This window comes from Streptopelia decaocto (assembly GCF_964273445.1).
Source record: "Streptopelia decaocto genome assembly, chromosome: 5".
Classification (NCBI taxonomy): domain Eukaryota; kingdom Metazoa; phylum Chordata; class Aves; order Columbiformes; family Columbidae; genus Streptopelia; species Streptopelia decaocto.
Window position 1 is genome coordinate 62,105,683 of NC_138659.1, and position 26,070 is coordinate 62,131,752.

The 26,070-nt window shown below is 47.7% G+C and overlaps 2 protein-coding genes across 2 annotated transcripts in view; both read left to right on the forward strand.

The window, feature by feature from the left end:
* The window catches only part of SHOC2 (SHOC2 leucine rich repeat scaffold protein), a 70,622-nt gene extending 65,450 nt beyond the window's left edge, over positions 1-5,172 (forward strand). The window contains exon 9 of the mRNA XM_082052293.1: positions 516-5,172. Within this exon, the coding sequence (XP_081908419.1) occupies positions 516-724 (209 nt within the window). The 3' untranslated portion in view covers positions 725-5,172. The remainder of the gene's footprint in view (positions 1-515) is intronic.
* Positions 5,173-18,559: 13,387 nt separating this feature from the next.
* On the forward strand, positions 18,560-22,283 carry ADRA2A (adrenoceptor alpha 2A). The gene has a single exon (XM_082052460.1). It carries the CDS (start codon positions 19,026-19,028, stop codon positions 20,358-20,360), a length of 1,335 nt encoding a protein of 444 aa, XP_081908586.1. The 5' UTR covers positions 18,560-19,025; the 3' UTR covers positions 20,361-22,283.
* Positions 22,284-26,070: the final 3,787 nt, after the last annotated feature.

Here is a 26,070-nt window from a genome sequence, read left to right on the forward strand (position 1 = left end):
CTGTAGTAGAGGCAAGTTGTAAAATTTGAATTCAGGAAAAAATTTGCACACAGGTTTGTTCCATTTAATAAATTCACTGCTGTGCAGAGATCTCTCCTGCTTTCTTCCTGTGGCACATTGCAGTTACAGCTTCAGGTCTTTAATACCAGGGTTCTAATTACATAAAAGGTATAGTGATAGATATTTTTAACAAGATAATAGTTACCATACGGCATAAATATTTTCTAGGCCCTTCTATCTAGATGGCCATTCAACGTTGCCTGGAATTGAAAAACACTTGTCTGAACAGCTATGGTGAATTCCCTCTCAGTTCTCTTATTTTATGTATTCTCAGTACAGGTTTATCTAAAAGGAGATGTAGTAATGGATATTTTTACAGGGAAACTGAAACAAATTGCTTCTTGCTTAGGTACCAGTGAAATAAAACTTGCTGTGCTTGAAAACAGGAGTTTAGATGAGTCACTGAGCTTCTATCTAGAAGTTCTAAACTGCATGTATTATTTTATTTTATCCAGGTACACTGGAGAATCTGGAAGAACTGTATTTGAATGACAACCCCAATCTGCACAGCCTTCCCTTTGAGCTGGCTCTTTGCAGCAAACTGTCAATAATGAGTATTGAGAACTGCCCGCTCAGCCACCTTCCACCTCAGATTGTTGCAGGAGGACCCTCCTTCATCATTCAGTTCCTAAAAATGCAGGGACCATATCGTGCCATGGTCTGATGCGAATCGGATTGTCCAATACACTGTACAAAATACAAACTGCGTTAATGTTGTTATTGTCTGTATATGTATATATAATATAATATATGCAGTTTATATTATATTATATATATATATAAATATATAAATAATATAAAAAGGCAAATTTAAGACTGCATTATGTGTTTCTGCTAATAGAGGAATCATAGCCATTTAGATTTTTTTTTTTTTTATTCTGTAAAAATGCTTGTCTAAGTTTTCTTTGCTGAATTTGATGGAAGTTGTCTGAATAATCTGGAAATGCCAGTTCATTTAAAGCAATTGCCAATGAACTCAAAGTTTAAATTTAAGGGACAAAAATAGTTTTGCTTAGATTTACTTTCAGTTAAGAGAAATGTATAACCTTTCTATAATGAACTTTTCTGTTTTCCTCCCTCTTTTTTTTTTTTGTCAAAACCTGAAAGGGTCATGTGTCCTGAGGTTGGGATTTTCTTTTAACTTATTTTGAGATTTGAAGCAAATGGTGTTTTTATATTGTTTACAGTCAGAGTAAATCACTGGATTCTGTTTTATTCTGATTTGCTCTGTTTTAATCAATCATATCTAGAATTTATATGCCTCTGCTGATGAATTTTTATCAACCGGTTTGTATACTAAAAACATATACTCATCAGAACAACTGGCAGGTGAAAAGGATGCAGTCAAAACAAAAGAGAAGAAAAAAAAGCTTGAATTCCTTTAAGTCTTGCTTCCCTGAGTTATCAGTTGCAGACGTAACATATCTGAACTGAGCCTTTTGCAGTTGGTCTTTTCTAGCACAAGTCAAACCTATTCGGATTGGTAAAAATGTTGAGTATACTCAGTGAAGAGCGGTTTTCATTTTGTGAAGTAACAATTCCATGAGGTCTAACCGTACAGTTAAGTGGCAAGGAAATAATATATATGTACATTTTTATTACAATGTGGAGTCGTAAACTACAACAGGCAATTTTAAGGATTCCTTATAGTCCTTGTACAATAAATAAATGAATGTGTCTTACTTTTAAACACTGCAATATATGTAAGTTTTAAGGTTGGTTAACAATGTACTATGGTTTTATATCTTGACTTGCCTTGTACCTCCTTCCATTATGGAACTTCTGTGTCCAAGCACAATATCTTCACACTGTGCTGTTTTGCTGCTGAACTAAATGCACTTTTCCCCACAGCTGGGGCACTTGCTTCAAAATACTCAGTTCAGTATCTTGATTATTCTTTTTTAACTTCGCCCTATCTGTTTCAGTATTAAACCGTTCTGTTAAAAAAGAGGCACCTTTTTCATTTGTGCATAGATGTCGGTAGCTCCAGAGAAACACTGTATGTGGTGGACATCCAGTTTTATCACGACTTTCTTGGCTGTTTAAAAGGCAGAAGATGCTTCGGGGAGATTTACACTGTTGCTGCGCTTGCAGGGCCACTTGTCCTTTTTGAGGAGGGCAGGAGCTCAAGGTGGTTGCATTCCACGCTTACTCAACAACTGTCCAGTTTGTACTCATTGGAATTGCTGCTGGGCTATTGCGACCTAGAGGACTGTACCTTTTGAACAAAATCAAATCAACTGATGCCGTGGGAAATCTGTTTCACATGCAGAAGTTTGGGGAATATTATTTCTGGCTTTTGGGCATGCTTACTTGGAGATATTGCCTTGATCTGTTTGCATTCTGGTTTGTCGTACGTCTTTTCATTAACAAGGAGTAAGTTTAAATGGAAGGCAGGTGGAGATATAAAACCTTAGAGGGCTTAAACATGCTGTAAAACTATTGTAGGTGTCACTGGATTTTACTAAGTAATGTTCTGTTCTTTCTCACACACTCTGTCTCTATTGCCCCCCCCCCCTCCCCCCCCATTTTTAACATCTACTGTAGCTTTTCAGTTTAGACTCTAGTTTATGAAAGGCTAGTTCCTTGCAGTTCTGCCTGAAGTTAATCAATCTTTCTCAGCATTAAGCTGTTAAAATATGAAGATGCTGACGTGCTTAATATCAAGACTGTACTCTCACTTCTGAATATACTGCTAAATTCGTGTTTGTGCCCTCAGGTCACGAGGGGAAACAGGTTTGGTTAATATGATTCCTTAAAACAAAAGTGGCGACCCCTTGTGTTTTCAAGCATCTTGGTCTCATTCCATGTCTGCTCCTCAGTCCCATTTTTATAAGAGTTGACGGGATCGAATTTGTTTAGTTTGTAAATATGTTGACTATTCACCTTGTTAAGGTACATGGTTAATGACTGTATGATTGGAGCTGACCCTCTCTCACATACATTCCTGTGGAGAAGTTGGCTACCAAAATAGCGCTCGTTACACTTGCTTAAAACAAACTATTCTTTTCAGCACACTTATAGGAATAAATAAAGCTATGTTTTAATTCATTACTATATTAAAAACAGGATATTTTTTCAAACTATCTTTGTACTAGTATGGTTGTTGCAATGCCAGATAATCCTGAGCCCTGTTTTAGGAGTCTAACTTTATAAATTCAGGAGTGCACGTTTATTTTTTTAGTGTCTTGAGAGATTTGAATAAAAGCCGTGAGAGAGAATTTCTGGTACAGGAGAAATCAACTCAGAAAAATTCAAAAAGTTCTTTAAAATTATGCAAATTTTAAGTATTAAATGTGTGGCATGGATTTGGAATAGATGCATAAACATCCATGTAAGTACATGCATGGATTTATATCCAAATCTATGCACAGATCCATATAAATCCATCTGTTTTCGTCATTCAAAACAGTCTTACATCCTGATAAAACAGACTTTGGCATTTCACAGGATGCTGGATTGGTAACTGGTGCATTTTCTAAATTGTGTTTAATGCCTGATGACATTCAGTTGGACACACGTGCTGGCTTATACATGTTTAAGGATTTTGTCTGGCCTAATCAATCAAAGTACAAATGGAAAGAATTTCATCCTGACAAGTGTATGTATGTATACATACATACATATATATATATGTGTGTGTGTGTATCTATGTATGTATGAAAGCATAGACAAGGTGGAGGAATTAATTCTTTACATCATCTTTGAGAACAAGACAGAGTAGCAGGGGATTCCCAGATACTTGCGTTAAATCTTTATCCCCCTTGCCATACTGGGGGAGATAATTTAGAAGGGTTATTTAAAAGTGTGACAATCTTTACTTTGGGTGAAAATCATGACCTTGATTACTTGCCCATAGACAAAATATAAATTTTGTATGTGTCTGTGCCTATGTACCTAAGAATATGTACATATATATGTGCCCCATAAAGAGACTATCCTGAATCATGCCTTGATTTAACAAGCTAAATTACTGTACTATAGACTAAATAGTATTATGGAAGTCTGGTTAAGGTGTAAAGCAGATTAGGGATTTCTTAAATAATGAAAAGAAGGAATAATTGCTTTTGTGACTCACGTTGGTCACATATTGCATTTAAAGATACTAAATAGAAAGTTGTTTGGTAATTCTTTGCAAAACTGTTTTCTTTTTAGTAAAAAAAAAAAACCATTGAAGCTCTGTCTCTTTCTCTCCCATAATTAAGTTCATCACCAAAGTTGTCCAGTATAAATGCAGTGGAAATGCTGCCTGTAAAGTGGGGTCACACAGTTGTGTAATTGGCACTTTTCCGTTTGCCAGATGCTGTTGGAAACTTGGAAATTCATACACCCCTTTTAGAAAGAGAGTTGGCTTGTAGAATATTTGCTTCAATGCCTCTCTTGGATTTAAGGTTTTCTCTGCAGTTTTGTCCGTCTTTTGCTAATGTTGTGTGAGAAAGTGCATGTTCAGACTTCTTGAAGGTCGTATTTGCTCATGTACATGATTTAGTAAATTAGTACTCAAACTGTCTAGCTGGTTAGCGCTTAAACCCATTGTGTCACCTGGAATTCAAGTATCATCTTTAATCCTGGGAGTTTGAAAAATACCTTTGAGTATCTTTTATTTAACAATTAGAAAACTTTGAGATTTTTGGGGTTTTTTTTAAATAAAACCAAAATAAATTGAATTTCTGAATCCATACAGACCCCTGTCAGGGAAGTCTTCATATCTGGATGCAACTAACAATTTTCACGTAGGCGGTATCACACCTCGGTTGGATCAAATCGGCATACCAGAAAAGCTTCAAATGAGGAACGTGCAGTTGGCAGTAATTTGCACAACACAAACTTCAAGGCACAGTAAAGACAATTACAAAAAAAAATGATAGTATCTACAAATGGTTTTTGGTTTTATGTTAGCAAAAATCAGAAAATTATGTTTATTATTCTGATGTTTAGGTCTTAACCAGGACTGCACAGGACTTTCGCTGTGGAAAAATACCAAACCACGCTAATTTTGTGGTTAAAAGCTAAACAAGAGTGTAAACAGTCTACAGAAATGTACTTTTAATCTGAATTATTGTAATGTTGATTGTTATGTCTATATAAAAGATTGCCTTGCTTTTTTTATAAGAGTCATTCTGTATCAATGCATTCATTATAAATAGTATATTTGTAAATAAGCTGCCACTGAGTCTTTTGGAAGTTTTCTAGTATTTCTGGTCTAAGATCAACTTGGATTTAAACAAACCCCAGCGGGTTCCTGCAGTGTGCAGCAGCCACCCCTGCACTGACCTGGGCGCTTCTGGCCTTGCCCCAGGTCTCTGCTGATTAGAATGGGCAGAGGCTCTGACCAAAGTGCCCGAAGGTCCGAGTCGAGCCCACCCTGGGACCGCCAGTGATCCAGCGACCTGCACACGAGCCACAGAGCTGGCCGGGATCACGGCGAGTGACGCTGGACCACGGTACAGACCATCCCTGTCCCACGGGGCTGACTGGCAGGTGGGTACGGAGCACAACACGGGGATGCGGTTCCTCCCCAAACTGCTCCAGGCCTCACCAGCCACAGCTGGAAGGGCTTGTGAAAAAAAAGCAGCATCTGCATTACTGCATCCTGTAGCCCTTGATAGATTAGGGAAATTCACAGAAGAAAGTGCTTTCTTTAATTCTAAATCTCTTTGTATTTCTAGCCTCTGCAACAAACATCCTGTGTCTAATAATTCTACAATATAATTATGTGCTGGGTGAAGAAGTACTTCCTTTTGTTTGTTTCAAACCACACCACCTTATTTCATTTGGTGACTGCTAGTTCTTGTATTCTGAGAAATTTATGAACAGCCTTTTTCCTGTTCACCTGTTTTTTACAACTTTTTTTTTTTTTCCATAAATGGCAGTGGTTTTTCTCCAAGTCATACAGTACTAGATTTTTAGCTTCTCTTTAAACACGACCTCTTCCATTCTGTGATCATTCTTGTAGCCTTTTCCCATAGTTTTCTAGTCCTGGTTCTGACACTTTTTCCTAATTCATAGCCTTTAGTAAGCTATTTTGTTCTTTGTGTACTTCTTGTTTGTGAAATAAAAGTGCAACTCTGTTATGAAAATTAAAGGTGAGCGGGTGATGAAGTTGAGTGCTGAACTCCAGTGGGGAATAATCTCACCAGATTGGGGTTTAGACTTCAGACACCAGCCACCCACTGCAATGATGGATTGTTCCCTCTCATTAGGTATAACTGACTTTCATCATCTCTTGCAACTAGGTATCGGAAAGAAAATTAATATTATGCTTTAGAGAAGTATGCTGATTTAGATAATACCAGGATTGTACATACTTTGCTCATGCTAGTGAGAGTGCATAGTTTTGGATGATGTGACTTGAATATTTCAACTGGCCTTTTTAAACTGTCAAGGCTCAATGTTTTCTGAGAATAATAGGAAATTTGTAGTGCTGCTGTATCTTTGGAAGAGAAGTTGAAGACTGACAGTGCACTGGTTGAGTTTCATTTTCCCCCTCGAAGCCTTTGCAGAAAGTGATGTAAAAATTTCCCATAGTGGTTTTGTTTGCTTGTTTTTAAAAAAGAAAAGAAAAGGTGATTTCCCGGGCCCCAGTAGCATCCTGCTGGTAATCGGTGTCGTCCAGACAGCGCTCGGCAGCCAATGGGACTGGGGGGAGCTTGCTGGTCGTGACCACTTTCTGATCAAGTGATTCAAGTCAGCACCCACAGACGAGCCCGGCCTCTGAAGAACAATGCCTGTTGGCTCTCATTGAGTGAAAAATGAAGAAAATGTCTTGTTTCTGGCACCCTGTGTCCTAAAGGCTGTATTAAAGGCTTCAGAAATGTCCGGGCGATGTCTTGGGCGACCGTTGAGAAAAACAGATTACACATCTGTGTAGTTAATCCAGCCTAAGTGCTTCAGGATAAAGAGTGTCCCCACGCTGCTCTCCAGTGACGGGTCCTGCTTCCCAGTGGTGGAAAGTAGTGGGTTTAGATATCTGCTCTGTGTTGAAGCGTCTGGTGTGCAAATGCCATATAAAATCTTAATACCCGGTAGCTTTACAGAGTGTAACTGGTGCTTTGAACTGTGTGTGGTGGCAATGGCAGAAAAAAGGTGTTAAAGGGCTGGAGATAGTTATTATAGCTTTGATACAATTAGAAGAGGCTGAGTGCCTTGAAAGCTAATTTGTTTTGTTTTCACAAGCCATTTCAGTCAAGTAAAATACACCATCTCTTTGTACAAGCCTTGCCTCGCTTAGGATTGTAAGAGTGGGAGACAATTCAATTACCAAGATCAAATGATGATGTTTTAGAGGAGGAGCCATCTGGAGTATTTGAGTGAGCAGCTGGCAGCCTGGGCTGCACCGTTAATGATCTGACTGTATGCCTTGCAATTATTTTTTCCACTGCAAAACCTTTTAAGAGTCTTTAGAGATCAATCTACCCTGCTGCCTCTGAGTAAGATCCTATCTGCAAAATTACACACAAGTGTTCCCTTCTAAAAGCTCTTTCCACAACACCCTCTTTTTCCTTTCTGTTGGTAAAGTATTTCTTTGTTAAGACTCGTAATGAATCCTTAATTTGCTGTAGTTTGGTAGTTGCTTCACTTGACCTAGTAGTAGCTGGTTTGCTTTTTGCCATGCGTTATTATAGCCATGCTGCCTGAAGTGATTTCCAAACTTCATGTGGATAGTTTTAATGGAAATACATTTTTCCATTAAAGTCTTAAAACGTTGTTTGAAAACAGCCATGATAAGAAAAACACAGTAAAACTGTTCTCTCTATACGACTCAAGTTTTTTGGGTGCCCTTCAGCTTTTTTCGGTCCTTGCCAAATATGTTAACTGAGTGGGAAGTTACAACTGAGAAGCCTGAAATCATCTGTCCTTGCCAGCATAGCAGAGGGCAACAGATTCGGCTGGGCAAGGAGCTGCTGATTTCAGGCTTTTTAATCTTCTCCAAGTAAAGCGCTTCTTTTTAGGCCTGCTGAGCGTTTCCAGCCTCCCAAGGAGCCACATCAGACAGCGCTGGATGGTTCTGCTGGGGGGGGACCAGGGGAGGTTCCCGGCAGCTCCAGGGAGTCGGAGGTTTGCCTGGAAGCGGGGAAAGGCACTGGAGGAAATGCCCTGAGAGCAAGTTGAGCGAAGTGGTAAGCAGGTCCCCTGGAGCCATGGGTGACCTCCACCCAGCTGTGGCTCGGGGACAGCTGGCCAGGCTGCAGAGCGCAGCCAAGGTTCTTGGGTCTGTGGCTCCAGCAGAGGATGGTCCTGGAGCCAGGCCACCGCTGCTTGTCAATAAGCTTTTGAAATTTGGGAGGGGGTGATGTTGCGGTAAAACAGAGCCATATTTAGAAGTAGCAGAATCCTCCATGAGGAGGAGCTTTTCCAGCAGCGTCTGTTTGTTTTATTTTCTGTAAGCTCTTGCAGTGTCAAGTCTGATCTCATCCTCCACTTGCGCTCTCACCTCCCATCTCTCCTACTTCAGATTTCCCTCTTCTTGCAAACACTTGTTTTATCTCAGATGCTTCCCACACTGTGCTGAGCTGAAGTAAGTGGAGAAGGGCAGGAAAAGCAAAAAGATGATGAACCACTTGCTTCCAGTCCTTGATGCATCCGGTTCCTCTTCTGAACTTGCTTTGTATTGGGTACAAGCCCCTTTTCCCTAGTTCTGTTGCACTGGAGACAGCAGGAGAAAAACAGACTTTGGGAACAGATGGCTGGGAGAGGGAAATATGAAAGATGGATCTGCTGCACAGCTGTGCATTGCTCTACAGCTTCCCTGTTGGCACCTTGGACACTTGGTTTATAGAGCCCAGCCAGGGTTTTACATGGTGTCTCTGAGTCCCTGAGAAGGGTTTTAATGTCTAAGTACTTAGCAGATAAATGACTGGGCTTGGGGTACGTGTCAAGACTCAGATAGGAATGAATTTTGATTAAATGACAATTTGGTGGCAAATCGTTTCTCCAAACTATTTAGGAATAAGGATGAATGTCTTAGTTTTTGAAGTGACATGGAGCACTTAGCAGTTCGTAAAGAGTTCTGAAATATGTGTAATGCTTAATAATATTAATCACTTTTGCTTTAGGAAAACCCACATGCTCCCACAATTAAACTGTTGGTGAAATATTAATAAGAAAATGACATTCTCATTTCATACAGACATTTAATTCCCCAGAAACGTTAAAAAAAAATTTAGATTTTCTTAAGATATTTGTTAAAGATGGAACGATTGCTTTTTATCACTCGTCTCTAGATCTGCTTAAGGCAAATTGCGGTTGGATTGTACTGAGGAATCAATGGTGATCTTCAGTGACTTTGACTCCAGAGGACTTTGCTGGCCTGGCGAGGTGTTTCAGTGCTTGGAGATGCTGGGAACCCCCCTCGGTGGCACCTGAGCCCGGTTCCCGGCTGGTGGGTGGGTGTTGGATCCCACACAAGGTGGCTGCTGGGCAGCAAGGAAGGTCTCCTCAACAGGACACTTTTGAAGGGCTGTCAGTCAAAGCCAGCTGCAATCTGCAGTGAGCTGCCTTTCTGAGGGTTTGGGGGAATATTTTTAGCCTAGCTGAACTTAAAAGGTGCTCTTAAGTCTTGAGATTTTGGTTGTGCTGTTTTCCTCTTGATGTGTCTGATTGCACCAGGGCTACGCCTCCAGTAATACTTGGATGCTGTACGGCGATTTCCACTTCTTTGTGCTTGTGACCCAGCAAATAACTTGGCCTTGAGAAGTGGAAAGAAGAGTTCAGGGCAGGTTCAACGCTCCCCATCTCTAGATGAGCTCCAGCATTTCTCACAAAGTTCGCTTTCCCTTTAGTCCTTCTGCCCCTGTATTTAACTGGCACTGACAGGCTGAATAGCAGAGTTGTACATGAAGTAGGGGTTTCTCCTGTCCCTCGCCCGAGCCGTAGCTCCCATCAGTTGCTCCCAGAGTGGCAGAGGGTGCTAGGGACACCAAGCTGTGTGAGGATGAGGATGGCACCCTGTGCTGATGACAGCAAAGACCAAACTGTGGCAGAGGGATTTGCTGGAGTTGCTCTGCACAGGGTGGAAATGACTTTCCCAGGAAAAAAATGGAAGACACTTTGTTTGCAGCAGCAGAGATTAGTGCTTGTTGGTATGTGTTTAGTTTTCTGCGATGTTTTGGGCAAGACATGGATTATTTTCCTCTTGAATTTTGTATGGCAGGAATTTCCCTTGCTACCTATGATCTTTCCAGGGAAAAGGAAAATCTGAGTTGAAAAAGCACAAGCGCAGATGTATTATACCCCTTCTCTCAGCATGTAGTATATCAGCCTGCCTTCTCTAAGTGCTTTGTCCTCATTACACATTACCACCCTTGGTATAGTATTCTCAGATAGGATAAATGTTTTCTGGGGAGAGAGCTATTTTGTATTGCTGAAAAGCAACTGACAGTGCTGAATAAGCAACTAAATCAAAAGCTGGTATTTAAACTTAATTTGAGCCTCTCAGAAAAACAAAACAAAAAACCCCAGACAAACAAAACAACAACACAAAAACCCCCAAACATTGTGCCTTGCAATCTGCATGGGGATAATTGTTTTGTAGCAATAAGGGAATGAGCGCGGCAACAATGGTGGTTTTCTCTCTGCGGCATGTTGCATGCAGGATCTGCAAACGACCGTGAGGATGGAAATCGCGGCTCTGGAGAGAAGAACCCTCCCCGCTGTGCCTACCAGGTGATGAATGTTTTTGTCAGCTTTCTGCTCTCCTGGCTATTATCACACAGGCTGGGAAGGTGTTGGACCATCCACCAGCTGGAGTTCAAACACGAGGCAGCCCCTGGCCCTGCTGCGACCTCCTCTCCTTCTCCTCTTCTCCTCTCCTTCTCCTCTTCTCCTCTCCCTCTCCTCTCCTCCTCTCCCTCTCCTCTCCTCCTCTCCCTCTCCTCTCCTCCTCTCCTTCTCCTCCTCTCCTCCTCTCCTTCTCCTCTCCTCCTCTCCTTCCCTCCGACAGGTCCCTGCTCCTTCCCTTGGTGTGATGTCCCCTCTGCATGACCTGATGGCAAAGGGGCAGCACAGGGACAAAGCACCTCTAGAGAGCTGATGAAGGCAAACTCTCCCCAGCACCACAGGTGCTTGTAACACCTGGCTGAGTCCACAGTAAAGGTACAAACACCTTTCCTTGAAGGTATCTGTGTCTCTTTCCAACACCCTTCCTCCTCCACCCACAGCAGCCCTGGCTAACAGTTCAACTGAGGTGGAGAAGGGAAAGCTTCAACTCAGAAGGACTCTGCTTACCCTGACATCTTTTCCTGAGGGCTTAGCTCAGCCTGTGTCTTTAACTAAGCTGGGTTTGATCACTAGGAGACCTGGGTTTGCCCTACCCAGTCTTGCTTTTTTGCAGCTGTCTTTGCTTACTGTCCCCCTGGGGCTGAGGCTTCCCCAGAGCGAACAAGCCGGTTTTGGGGAGAGGCTGGAGGCAGGAGGGGGGGAAAATGGCCACTGATGTCATTGGGAAGAAACTACAGCCTGTGTGTTCCAGCTGCGGTTTGGGAACAGCAGGGACACTGGAGCAGGGTGGCTGTGGGGGATAACTGGGAGAAGCTGGTGGAAGGAGAGGTCTCCTTCCAGAGCCGGCTGCAGCTCCTGGATGACTTCTCAGCGTTATTTACTTTTGCCACTAGATGGTGAAATAAGTAATAAGGGAAAACACGGCAAGTCTTGCTGCATTCCCTGGTGGCCTACATCTCTGCGAAACTCCGCTGACATGCTCTTCTTTCTGGGAACCTGGCAATTTCAGGCAATTATTCCCTGGACCTTTTATACTGCTCAGCCTTCAAGAGCTGCTGCTGCCACCCCGGCTCTTTGATGTTTTTAACTCTAGTGTTGCCACCCTGGGTTCACACAGCAAACCTGCCTGATGAAAGCACCTGTCGAAAGCTGTCTCCTGCTGTAGCAGCTCTCTGTGCTCTGGTTTTTGAAGGAGGTGTATGACCTGCTCCCCTTTTCCAACAACGACCTGAACCTGCTGTGAGACCCACACCTTGCTGGGTGGGAATTGCAAACTCCAGTCCCTGCTTGGCCGCTCGCTGTTGCACTCTCTCTTTTTAGGGCTGTTTGCTTTGCTGGGAGCTTTGCGCTGGCCGTGCCGAAGCAGGTTGCTAGGTATGTGCAACGAACCGGAGACTTACAGCTCACCTGGGGCACTTCTGCCTTCATAAGAGGGATTGAGTGAATATTGCTGCCTGCAGATCCTGGCCCAGAGGTAGCGTTGCTGTGTCAGTCTCAGATGGAAATGGTGAAGAACAGGGAGGGAAAGAGCAGAGACACGCGCTTGGGCCTTAGGGAGTGAAACTTGAATGAACGGGTTACTTCTCAGCTGAGTAATTAAATGTTAACCTCTCCCAGCTGGGAAATTAAATGCTTGAAAGTGAGGCAGCCTCGGTTTTGCCTTAAAGGTGGGCCAGCTCTGCTGATGAAAGGTAACTCGTTGAGCTGCAGAAACTTGATTTATTTTATTTAGGGAAGGTTGCAAGGAAAGTTAGTGGTGCCCAACCTTTCTCCTCCCTGAATCTGGGCACCTCTCCTCCCCTGGGCACCTCTTCACTTGCCCAGGACTACTTGTTTTTCCTCTGAAAAGCTGGATAGAAAATCCCTTCTGGTTGCTTCTGTGCTGCCTGTGCAGGCTCGGACAGATGTTCCCTTTGCAGATCCTGGCTTGGGTACCGCTTAGTGGGGCATCACTGCTGGGGGAGCGGATCAGGGAGCACCTACCACAGGTGACCTCTGGGATGAAGGGCGGGGAGGAATTGGCTTCTTGTGCTTTGACCAGGGCTGGAAGGACTTGGCTGTGTTTTCTCTGTGTTTTGTCTACATGGTTCTGTATGCATGGCAAAGCCTATTGTAGTCCGGTGAAGCGTTTTATGGGAGGCAGTGGGTCAGTGCCCTGAGCAAGAGACTGATGGTGAACACTACAGAATGTCCCTGTAATGGTCCATAGACTGTCTGGTTTATTTTTTGTTATTTTTGTGCCACTTTTGGCTGATTTTGGTGGGTTCCATCTTGCGAGCTGGCAGGACAGGAAGCCTGGGGAGGGGGATGGAGCTGCTCCCTGGTGCTGAGGGATGGCCCCACAGGTGTTTGGTTCTGGCCATGTTGCAGGATGCAGTGAGGAAGGAGGATTCCCAGATGGGAACTGGATAATGACAACTGAACTGCATAAAAACACATTTGCCCATGCTTGGCACAGAGGAACACGAGTGAATGTACTTGTGGGTGCTACAGAGAGAAGATGCATGTTTCTCTTGCCCCTTCTTGACATGCAGACAGCTGGGGAGGTTTCTTGTTGTGCATAAGTCCTCCTGCAAAGGTGAAATGAGCCTTTAATGCCAGGGAGGCCACTGTGACACCAGGCAGAAGCAAAAGAGGGAAAATAATGAATAAATAAACCAGAGGTTCACGTTAAGTGCAGTCGCCGTGTCTCAGCCTCACCCCCGCCTCTGCCACGCTGTAATCTGTAGCGTAGAAATGTTTCTCTTGGCTGCTGGTTTAGGGCTGTGCAATCAAACCTGGTAGTTAAAATCTTGCTGAACAGGGCAGGCAACCTGAACACCAGCTAATGAGGAAACGCAGGCAGAGCTTACGAGCTGTTTGCAAAGGAAAAAAAAAAGCACCAGAGGAGCAGGTGGTCACATAGGATCCATCTTCTGCTGGTTTGAGCCAGCTCTCTGCACATGGGGGGGTAGTGAAGAACTGCCACCATAGGTAATATTCAGTGTGTCTTCTTTCCTTCCCTCTGAACATCTGATACTGCGGCAGCATCCCTGCTCACAAGGGGATTAGGTGCTAGCACAGTCCGCTGTAGCAGCTATCTGTTTCCTACTGGTTTATTCAAATAACTTGGAAAAGTACATCCAGCAGCTGAGTCCAGACAAATTCTGTTGAAAAACATGGCTCTGCAGAAGTCATTGCTGTGAGATGTGTGAAAAGAGCAAACCCCAAACCCGCAGGAGCAGCAGCAGGCTGCTGTGGGTTTGAATGTGTGCGCCGGAGGAAAAGTGTCAAGGGTCCCAAAACAGCTGGGGGGGTGGCCAGAGCAGCCGTGCTTCTGACAGTCTTTTTCTTTTAAAAAATTAATTCAAGAAACAAAATAATGAATTGCAGCATTGGAAGCACCTCTCTGGAAACAGTTGGTGTGCTTGATGTATTCCTTTGCAGTGGCACCATGATACACCCAGCAGCACCAGGTTTGCCTGCAGAAGGTCTGTGCCTCTTCCCCAGAGAGCTCCTATGTTTGTGTTTGGTTTGTTTATTTTTTCCTCTTGAGTTTAACACAGTAAAGGGGAAAAGCATTATTTTGTGTGATTTGAGTGCATCTCTACCAGCTTGTTCTGGGCCTGGAGGGAAAACTGTCAACCTGAAGCTGCTGTAAAGGGTGATTCACCAGGCCATGGGGTGTCAGAGGCCATGGGATTTCAGTGCGTTACCCCCAGCAGAACCCCGTTACTAAACCAAATCTTCCTGTAAAACACCCTGCTATAATTCAAACACACCCAGTAGCACAGTTAAAATCCACAGCTACAAGAACAGCTTCCTGCCATGGATATGCAAATATCGAGATCAGTGCAAATGAGGAAACTACAGCTCTCCCGACAAAGAGCAAACTGTGACTGTGAGGTAAACATTACCTCTGGCCACAGAGCACCCATGGCTCCCAACCCAAGGCTCTCCTCTTTGATGGGTTGCGTCCAGTCGGCACAGAGATGCCCTTGAAAGCTCCTGTCAAGAAATAATTTCGGCACCTTGCTCTAGTGGTTGCCCTTTTGTGTCATGCCCCCAGGAGTCTGTGCTGCAATGCCTTGAGCTAGCCCTAGGTTTGCCCAGCTTCCGTAACGCTGAACCAGACTGTCCAAAAAGCAAGTCTTGTTTCTTCAGCAGCTCTTATTACTTTTTTCCCTGCCAGAATCTCACTGCTTCTCTGGAAATAAACAGTTCCTGGGGCTGCTTGTTCAAAACACTCATTTTGCAGCCTTATTACCATAGCTATTCTTTCCAGAGATTATCTCCCGGTATGTGATTTTCTCTGGGCTGTGAGCAGCCCTGAGACTCCATGATTATTTCTCAGCTCCCAGAGGCAGCAGGAGAGGGTGGTCCTGGCCCCCCCCGCGATGCTGGAAGCAACGCTGGAGCCGGTGGGCGGAAGAGATGTATAAACATGGAAGCAGCGTGCCTAATTAATGACCTGAAACCAGCGATAAAGGTCAGCTTGTTTGCGACCGATGCGCTTGGGGGTACACGTGCTGAACGCGAACTTCGCTGTGGAAAGGGCATCGCAGCCCGCCCGGGCCGGCGGCGGGCGGAGGGGGAGCTGTCAGAGGAGGATCAATAGCCTTCAGCCTCGCTCATTAGCATGCACCCAGGCCGCCCCCCTCGCCTGGCAAGCCTGGCTCTTCGTGGGGCTCTGCTGAGAAACCAGGCTGCTTTTCCCGGGAAAGGGCAGGCTCCTGCGGCTCTTCGGAGCGCGGTGCCGCCGGAGAACAGGCTGTTTTCTGGGTTGTCTCGGCAGGTACTTGTTGACTGAGTCGTAACTCGTATCAATGCCGTCAGCAGTGCGCATTCAAAAATCGAGCATCTGGATGAAAATGCCAGGGGATTGATATAAAAATTTTATTTACTAGCTGTTTCCCCCCTCTCCTGAAGCTTTTCTCTACAGTCTTCCAGGGGCTACAAATTCAGGTTTCTTGCCTAATCCCAGGACTCTGGGAATTGAGGCTTTATGAATATTACAAATTAGCATCAGGCATGGTATAGACTTGTAAAGATGGCTTTCCTGTAGGACAGGGCATGCCACGGGCTGTCATGTGACAGCTAAGGGTCCTTGCCATCCGGAAAGCTTCTGGCCACCTTTTATCTCAAGACGATGACCTGCAGACAAAATTAAGGGAAGGCTTGGTGTTAGTGAGTCACTTTGCAGACAGTGCTGAGTGCTGCTGATGTCGATAAAATCAGAGATGCCACATGTACAATGATGGTGGCGGTACAAAACAGTGCCTTTGATGAGGCAGGTTTTCTCCCTCTCTGAGATGAATACAATGACATCCCAGCTGTCCTCTGCTTGCAGAGCGCTCTATTTCCAGTACTTGCTGGAAAAAACTCTTCAGGCTTTTGGTCTCATGTGTCCCTCTCATGCTCCTTGTCCCTGCAAAGAGCTCTGATCAAAGCTCTGCTTTTGAGATGTGGTGGCTCAGAAGCCATGTTGTTGGCTGGATTTAGCTTCAGGCACACTGAGGGTGTCCAACCACAAAAGGAGACAAAGTCAAGGCAGATGGTCATGTTCTGTAATTTAAATGAGCTTGTGTAGGGGAACACAGCTTGGCTTTGCAGGGAACTTAGGGGCATGCAGGGTGTTTCCAGAAAGGCACAAGCCTGGGTCCAGCAAAGCATCTTGGGCAGCTGGTGATGGCAGGTCGAACTGGACCAGAGAAGGGGTTCTCCATATCAGGCAGGGCATGGCATGTGCCCTCCCTCTCTCCAGGTACTTCCATCCAAGCAGTGACCAAGGAAGGCTCTGTCGGGGTCTGCTCCAGCCCCTGCAGATCCCACATCTGAGGGAGAGGAAGATCCACTGTCCGGCAGAACTATGCATCCTCCTGCATGTGCATAAGGCAGGAGGTGCTAACAAAGCTCAACATCAACTCGACCTACTGCCTGGCTTTGCCATAGACTTAGGTGAGTCCCTTCATCTATTGTATTTCCACTTGGTCCTTGCAGTGATGTTCGTGGTCACACATCACTTTTGCCCTCAAACAGAGATCTTTCATGCATGCACGTCAGTAATCCTGGGTTCAATTCACAGCTTTTAAATCACTCCCTGTGGATTTCTCTTTTTCCAGACAAGCCCACACAGTGGGTCCTGCACTCCCTTGCTCAACAGTGGGATTCCCCCTTGTTTTCCCTTGCTCAGCCTTGTACCAGCCGCAGAGGCTGTGCTCTCTGGCTCCCAGACCCTGTCTCTCCCACTCCTGCTCCCTCTCTCCCAGGCGTCATCACTCCTGGGCCTGGCTTATAACATGGTGTGTGGCGCAGGAACAAAGATGACAAGGCTTCCTCCATCTCGCAGGGGAAATACGTTCATTGGCCTGGGCATTCAGCACAGCGATTAATTGAGAGCTGCCTGAATCTGGAGCACCAAGTGAGTACCACTAGAGCCATCTGAAAATGAGGGAGAAGAGACTGTGAGCGAAGAATTAGAGCTGGAGTCCATGCACTGTACCGGTGAGTAATCTGTGCCTGCTGAGAGCTGACAGTTTTGGGGGCCAGGCGGGCTACCAGGTACGTCACTATTGCTCTTTTGCTATTAAAACGGTCCTGTGTTGCTGTTACAGTCGTGCAGGTGGGTGATGCCAGCCCCTGTGCTGCTTGGGGAACACTTGGGGATGCTCCCCAGGGCTGGGACACTCCATGGGGCAGGGTGTGGGAGCAGCTGCCTGCCTGGGCCTGCTGCCCACATCCCCATCCTCCTGTGCATGGGGCTGGGGAGAGCCAACGGGGAGCATGTGGGATGCAATGAGAGGGGCCCCAGGAGGAAGACAGTTGGGCCTGGTGCTGTGGGATGGGAGCCGTCGGGGGTGCTGCGGGCCAAGAGGGGCCATGCAGCCAGGGGTGAGCCAGCCCGGGGGTCTGAGTGAGGACTGGCAGCACGGGGCTGCCCATCCCTGAGTGCTCTGCGCAATCCCTGGGTGATCTGCCTCATCCTTCCTTTGTGGGAGCTGCTGCTCCCCGGGGACTCCTCGGCAGGAGCGTTTCCCTGCTTGCGGAGCGGGGTGCTGGGGCTCCTCCTGAGTCCCGCGCGGGCGGCCTGGCGCCGCGGTGGGGGGGCGGGCGGGCGGTGGGTGCAGTGAGGCGCCGCGGCCAGCAGGTGCCACTGCCCCCCCGCGTTGCCCGGGGCCGCCGCCGCCCGCCAAGGCGGTAACACGGACCGGGCAGCGCCCTGCCCGCGGGGCTCCGCCGGTCCTGCCCGCCCCGCTGCCGTGACTCCCCGCGGGGCCGGGACCCCAGCCCTGCCCAGCCGCCCCGCGGGTGAAACGCTGCTCTCGGGGCTTCCAGCGAGAGCTCGGAGCGCAGCCGTACCGCCGCGGCGGAGCCCGTCGGTGCCTCCACGCACACGCGGGACGGGGCGGCAGGTTCCACACCGGCGGGGCACGGGAGCAGCCCCCAGCCGCACCGCGGGGGGTGCCAGGAGCCCTGCGGGCTGCGCAGCGCCTGGACGGCGAGGGCAGGCGTCCCCACGCACACCCACTCCCATAAACACGCACTCTGGCCACGGTGCTTCAGCTTCTCCATGCGCACCCCCTCACGGCTGTGACCCGCCGGGCTCCGCTCCACTCCTTCCTGCGGGAGGGATGAAGCCGCTCCCGCCGGGGGCTGGGCGGGGAGCCGGGCTGGGCGAGACCAAGGGGCAGCGGACGAGGTGTGTAAGGGCTGACGTGCCACGGGGGTGAGCGGGTGTGCAAAATACAGATGGGGCGAGCAGACAGCGTGTGTGTGCGCTGAGCGAGGTGAGTGTGCGTGGGGCGGGGGTCGCGTGTGTCCGGGTCGGAGCGGCGGGGGGAGCGCAGGGCTGGGCGGAGTGTGTGTGTCTGTGTGTGTCTGTGCGTGCGTGTGTGTCCGTGTGTGTGTGTGCGCGCACTGGGGGCAGCTCCCCACGTGGGGCTGACGCGGCAGCCCCGGCCTGATCCGGGGCTATAAAGCGGCTCGGCGGCGAGCGAAGCAGAGCAGCCGCTGCCGGCTGCAGCCTCAGCATAGCTCCGCGCTGCTCCGCGCCGGTCCGCGCCCCGCTAAGCAGCTCCGGCCGGGCAGCGCCCCAGCATGAGCCGCGGGCGCCCGCAGCCCCCCGGCGGCCGCCGCGCAGCCCCACCCCGGCCAGAGGCGCAGTAGGAGCGGGGGTACCCGCGGAGCCCGTTGGAGCCCCGCGGAGCCGGGCGCGGCGCGGGTGGGGCAGGGGGCGAAGGGCGGGGGTGTCCACGCAGCCGGGGTTGATGTTTAACCTGGAGCGCCCGTTCACGGAGCGGGGCCACTTCTTCTCCTCCATGGAGTACCAGCGGCAACTGGAGGAGGAGGAGGGCTACCCGCCTCCTGGCACCAACGGGACCTTCAACGAGAGCGGGGCCGGGCCGGGCTGGGGCACGCCATACCCCCTGCACACCACCATCACCCTCATCAGCCTGGCGGGCTTGCTTATGCTCTTCACTGTCTTCGGCAATGTTCTGGTCATCATCGCTGTCTTCACCAGCCGGGCGCTCAAGGCCCCCCAGAATCTCTTCCTGGTCTCCTTAGCCTCAGCTGACATCCTGGTGGCCACGCTGGTCATCCCCTTCTCCCTGGCAAATGAGGTGATGGGGTACTGGTACTTTGGCAAAGTCTGGTGTGAGATTTACCTGGCCTTGGATGTGCTGTTCTGCACCTCCTCCATCGTGCACTTGTGTGCCATCAGCCTGGACCGTTACTGGTCCATCACACAAGCCATCGAGTACAACCTCAAGCGTACCCCACGCCGCATCAAGTGCATCATCTTCATCGTCTGGGTCATCTCAGCCGTCATCTCCTTCCCACCGCTCATCTCTATCGAGAAGAAGACTGGGCAGCAGGCTGACCAAGGGGTGGCGGGGTGCAAGATCAATGATGAGAAGTGGTACATCATCTCTTCTAGCATCGGCTCCTTCTTTGCCCCCTGCCTCATCATGATCCTGGTCTACATGCGCATCTATCAGATAGCCAAGAGGCGAACTAGGGTACCGCCAAACAAGCGGGCAGAGCGCCCCGAGAAGAGGCAGAACGGCTTGGCTGACAAGGAGGACCTGCCAGCAACAGCCCAGCTCAATGGGGAGAAGGCGGCAGGAGGTGGTGGTGGGCAGGAGGGAGAGATCAACAGCATAGACATGGAGGAGAGCTCTTCCTCTGAGCACCAGGAGAACAACCAGTGTAAGAAGTCAGAGAGACCATCGAGGGGAAAGACTAAGACTAAACTGAGCCAGATTAAGCCTGGGGACAGTTTGCCCAGGAAGACAGAGGAGGAGAGGAACACCAAAGGGTCTCGGTGGAGGGGCAGGCAGAACCGGGAGAAGCGTTTCACCTTTGTGCTGGCGGTGGTGATTGGGGTCTTTGTCATCTGCTGGTTCCCATTCTTCTTCACCTACACTCTGATGGCCGTCTGCAGGAGCTGCTCCGTGCCTGACACCCTCTTCAAGTTCTTCTTCTGGTTTGGTTACTGCAATAGCTCCTTGAACCCTGTCATCTATACCATTTTCAACCATGACTTCAGGCGGGCCTTCAAGAGGATCCTCTGCAGGATAGAGAGGAAAAGGATTGTTTGAAGTAGCCTTTGGTATGGGCAGGACTAACTCAAGACTTTGTAGGAGAGTAAGGCATGGTTCTCGGGCTGTGCTTGCATGGGATGGTTTCCTTCAGCTCTTGAGCAGGAAGCCTTTAAAACCCGAGATGAGCCGATGGAAATGGCGAGCAGCAGCAGCGAGGAGCAGCAGGCAAGTGGAAGCCCAAGCCGTGGCATTCGGCTTTCCAGGGGAGAATGGCTTTTGACTTGCTTGGTTTATTTTGTTAAGTTTTATTTTTCTTTTGCCAGAATCTCTTGGTGGATATTTTCATGACTGCTTAGTTTTGACTCTTTAAAGATAAGCAGTGTACAGCTCCATGAGATGAACAACAAAGAAGGAGTATGCCACCCCAGAGGTGTTGGCTTCTTTGTTTTGTTGTATTTTTTTTTTTCTTGTTGTATATGTAATTAATTTTAACCCCCTTGTAAAATACAGTATTGTATCCCTGAATCTGAATGTCTTAATTTTTGTAAGGCAAGCAGCTTTGAAACTGTGAATGCTTTAATTATCTTTGACACCTTATAGTCCCTCTCTTCCCACCTCCCAAAAGCCCCCTCACTCAAAACTGTTGAACAACTAGAGTCATTCTTCCCTCTACCTGACAGTTTGTTAATGTTACCAACATTTCCAATATCCTGTCATTTTTCTGGCTACAAAGCTTAGGATCACAGACCTCACCAGACTGGCTATTTTTGTAGTTATTTTTTATACCGTACCTGATTCTGTTTAATTTCTGTGTTGCCTGTGATACAATACAGCTGAGGTGGTAGCTGCCCTCTCGTTATTTGTTAAAGCAACACCTGGTGGAGGGGTGGTTTTGCCTGTGCAGGCAGGGACATCCCAGGATGGACCGACAGGCTGTTCCCCATGCAACTTGGGGCTTGGGACCCCGCCAAGCTCCCCAAGAGTTAATCTCTGTTGATATTATACCACACTGCAGCACCGAAATGTGTTCAATGCTAACTTGCTTCCCCCGCCTCCAACTGTAAATAGATAACATTTCAAAGCAAATAGCAGGGCTCCGTACATCACGTTATCTCATTTGTATTGATTTGTGATGGTCTAGCTCCTGCAGGATTTCCTGGGTTGTGCACAGGGGCTGTTCCACCTTTCTGAATTAAGGGAGAAGAGTTCAGTTTTTCAATCTGCCAGTCTCATCTTTCCTAGGAAATACAAAAGCATCCCTCTTTCAGTCTTATACAGGGCAAAACTCAAATGGGAAACTTAACTGACCATTTCTTCAGTATTTTATAGTGTAATTAAGCTTTTGTTTTTCTGAAAAAAAAAAAAAAATGTGTAAATATTGTGAGATTGGAGCAGGAGAGGGAGTTAATACTGCTTTTACACTCCTCTCCTGAAATGTCTTTCAGCTCTTTCTGCTAAAAAAATATACAAAAATAGACAGAACAAACTAAACATCCTTGTGCCATGAAGATATTTCTGGAGAATATTAAAAGGAAAACCTTTTGATTCATCACAGTAAATGAGTCTGCAAGCCTTTTAATGTTATGAAAATAGCTTTATCAAATACTGACAAGTCACAGAAATTGTTTGGAGAAAGCAAAGTTTGTGTAAGTTTCATGTATAAGACGAGTTTGCCTTTTCTGGAGTCGTATGGTGCACAGGAAAAGACTTTTTAAAAAAATACCTTTTTACTTTTGGGAAGTGTTTTGTTGATTTTGCTCTCTCTTTTGACTTTGTAATGAACTCCAAGGGTCCCTGGATGCATCTTGGGACCTGGAGAGCAATGTTTACATTCACTTGCATTTTCAGAATTGAATCCTCAAGGGGTGAGGAAAACAAACTGTGCTTTACTGTAAAACAAAAACAAGCCAAACCATGAGCAGAAGTTGCTATAATGGATGATTATTTTTATTAAATAAAAGAGCGTTTACAGATCAAATGTGAAAACCCTCTGGATAATCTGTTAGCTGTTTTGGTTTTGTTTTTTTTTCCCAGCTGTTCACCGATCGTCTGGCAGCTTTGATCTTGACATTTTTTAAAGAACACATTGGGAAAAGCACTCGTATTTTCTGAAAGGCGTTATAACCACAGGTAGGGAACAATGGCTCAGTTCTTTGTGCAGTGGCATAATAACAAATGAGTCCTTGATATTTATTGGGGTTTTTGTTTTCCTCCTTTCATGCCACAGTAAGAGCATTCACGTGTTTTTTAATGAAAAGAGCTTAGGGTTTCAGGGTGTGATTTGCTCCCTGGAAATGCAGCCTGGCACTGTTGCTGGGAACGCCTGTCTGGTGCAGCATTTACAGCTCTTGAGTTGAGAAGGTTTTTAATAATTAGGTTGCAGATGGGATTAGGAACAATTAGGCTGGAAGGCAATATTTCTTTATACATGCAGGAGTGTCCGTCTACTTGGGGCTTTGTTTCTAGCCCTGAGAACCGGCCAGGCTCACTTGCCCTTATGCCAGCGCTGCCAAGACCCTCCCTGCAGAAGGATGGTGGGGATGGTTCTCCCACGGAATGAAGTGCTGCTCCTGTGTGGCCACCTGCCTTCCTGAGCACACCAACACCAAGGTCCACTCGCCATCGGCTTCAGCAGGGCTTCTTTGCCACAAGTGCCAGGTAGCTCCTGAGGTGGGGGGGACACGAGGTGTTGATCCCGCGAGTGCTTTATCGTGTGCTTCATTTTGCCCAGCAGCTCTGTCTCCTGGTCTTCCCGTTGTTGGGATGCCTGGAGTCACCCTACTTCCCTTTTCAGCTTCTTGTTTGGTGAGAAAATAAGTGACCAGAGCCCAGTGCTGAAGGTCCTGGTCTCATGGGCCCACTCTGCCGGTGCTACCAAGGTCATGGTTGGAGGTGCTTGGTAAGCTGGGAGGTGGACCAGGGCTGGCAAGCAGCATCGCTGCTGGGTGTATGCAACCTGGTGATGGTCTGGAGGTGGACATCTTGGTCACCTTGTGGTGGCCTTTGCAGATCAGGAGACCTTGATCTAGGCAGAGTGTCCTGCTGTCTGTCCTCTGATCTCAGCTGGCCCTGTTGGCCTTGGAGGGTTTTACAAAGCAGACCCTGTGGGAAATGCAGGGGCCAGTGCCTGGGACACGAGGTAGTGCAGCAGCCATTGGTTATGCTTGCCACATCCTTCTGGCTGTCTGATGTCCTTGTAACCAAACCTCCAGTACAGTATAGGATTTCGGTGGGTGTGGGTCTGGGGGACCAGGGCTTTGGTGGGCTTTCAGTTAGTGAAGCTTTGCACAGCTGAAAAGTTTGATTGCTTCCAGTTTTCTATCAGAAGTAAAAGTAAGGTGCAAAAACCTGAAACTATGCCTCCAAGGTTGTGTCCCTCCCAAAACCTCATGCCCTCATGGCTCACCTTAGTCAAATAATATACTTAAGGGGCTGTTTTACCTGGGAGCAGTGACTCCTGCATCTGACACAGCAGAGCTGCCTGCCCGTGTCTGAACTTCCACCATCCTGCTGCCTTTGCCACCTTCCAACTCAGGCTTTTATTTCATTTTCCCTGAGCTGTTGGTCATTTTGGTTTCAGGTGTGTCCTGTGCCCTACACACCTGCTGGAGATGGGCACATCCAAGCTACAATGACCTCCGGGCACCGTGGGCTGTGTGGCGGAGGTCCCGAGGTGAAATCACCATCACTTTCCCTTTGGTAGGTGAGGACCAGCCATGCTGCCTCTGAGCCAAGGTCATGTTGCTGTGGGCTTTGCTGGGATGCTCCCTCCAGCTCTGCTGTAACTATGTCCAGCTTTGCTGTCTCACTCACCTCCATGCCTGCCCCATCTTGCTGTAGGGCTGAGTCCCACCACCCTTGCCTGGTCCCAGTGCTCAGCTCTTCTCCTTCCCCCTCCTGAATCCCTCCTTGGCAGGAGAAATCTGCCTCATTGCTCCCAGCTCATTCCCATGCAAATGACACAGTAGGGGATGTAATGAACTTTGGTTGTTTTTTTTTTTTATAACCTTTTATTTTGGGGCTGAAAGGTTAATGATGCGAGGGTGGGGAGGGGGACCTACCTCCCTGGTGGGATGGGAGCCACCTGAGCTTGCACAGCAAACAGTAGGCAGAGGTGCCACTGTCAGCTTTGCCCTAGGAGGGCTTTCTCCACCCTATGTGGGGTAACCCTGCACCCCAGACCTTGTGTGGGAGGCCCTGAGGACAGCCCAAAGGTGCTGGCTCAGGGGGCATACAGGAGGGGCCCAGATGAGGTGGTTTGGTGTGTCAAGTGTCCCAAAATGTCCCCAGGGATGAGGGCACGAGCAGCAGGGTTTGCCCTTGCAGAAATCGGTGACCCCAGGGCTTGTCCCTGACCCCCTTGTCCCACTGACACATGTATTTCTTTCCATGGGGTTTTGGTCCCTGTTCTTTGGGGAACAAGGAGTTGGTCACACAGAGGAGCCTCTGCAAGATGTTCCAGCAAGGGATGGACTTGGTCTGAATCACTCTGGTCACACAAAATGAGTTTCCTCAGGGAGCCTCTGTGGGTTTCAGCCCATGTCTGTCAGTCATCCCGTGCCGTAAGTACCGCCAGTCCCACCCAGCATCTACTTGCTGGACCTGGTGCCCTGTGGTATCCTTCTGGGTTGGGCCTGTGAGCTCCCATGTTATTTCTTAACATTCCCTGCTCTTTCACCACTGGACAAGTTCGAAGTCTGCCGTGATTGCTCCTTTATTACAGCCAGTGCCCTGGCAGAGAGCTGCGCTTGGAGCTGTCTCACGGTCTCTGCTGTGAACCACTCTTTGCAACCGGTTTATAGGAACATCTCTGTGGCTTGTTAAATATTTGTAGCTGTGATTGCTGTGCCTTATCCCAAGCTGTAGAAACGGAGTGAAGAGAAAACAGGGTTAGCGGAGAGCCCGCTCCCCGTGTTAGCCACTAGTACGCAGATCACAAATGCTCCAGGGCCAGATCCTGACCCCTCGCTGAACAGAAATGGTTGTAGTCTGAATCCGGGGAAGCCCAGGTGAAATTCCAGCTGGTGGTCACACTGTTGTAATCCTGCACGAGGCCACAGTGCACTCCCAAATGTCCCTGAGGCTGAGCAGAAGGGATGGTGAGCAGTGCTAGGGGGGCAGACCATAGCTGGTCCCAGGAGGGAGGTTTGCTGCAAGCAGCGGAGAAGGTGACCTGCTGTCATGGGGCAAGGTGTGCTGGGAGGTGTTGAATGGGGGTCCTGATGCCTGAGCTGGTCATTCAACATGCCTTCTGTCTCAGGGGACCTTCTTGGCCATTTAAGTTGTCCCCTAGCAGTGCCCATTTCCCAGACAGGACCACTGATATCTGAGGACATCTCACAGTTAGGTCTATAGAGATGTGAGATGAGTCCTAGCACCCAAATCCAACAGAGAGGCATCAAGACAAGAAAAATAAATGTATAGATAAATATTTAAGACACTGCAGCCAAATCCAACAGAGAGGCATCAAGACAAGAAGGAGAAAGAAGGCAACACCCTCACTTGAGCTTAGGTGTCTATAATCAGTAAAGGTGTAAACTTGCTGGCTTAAACTAGCTTAAAACTGCTTAAGCTGCCTCTGGTTTAATCTGTTAGTGTGATGGTCAACTGCATATTGGCTAAGTTAGGAGAGACCATTCGCACTGGCTTGGATCCAAGGTCCTGCTCTCCCTCTGTGGCTCTGAGAGTGGCCTGTTGAAGATTTTAGGGAACAGGGAAGAGTAAGGACCCTTCCCGAGTGGCTTGGGGGTCATTAGGCATTCAGGGA

Bases quoted from the DNA above. Each gene is read 5' to 3' on its own strand.
- ADRA2A (XM_082052460.1), top strand. From the start codon at position 19,026: ATGTTTAACCTGGAGCGCCCGTTCACGGAGCGGGGCCACTTCTTCTCC.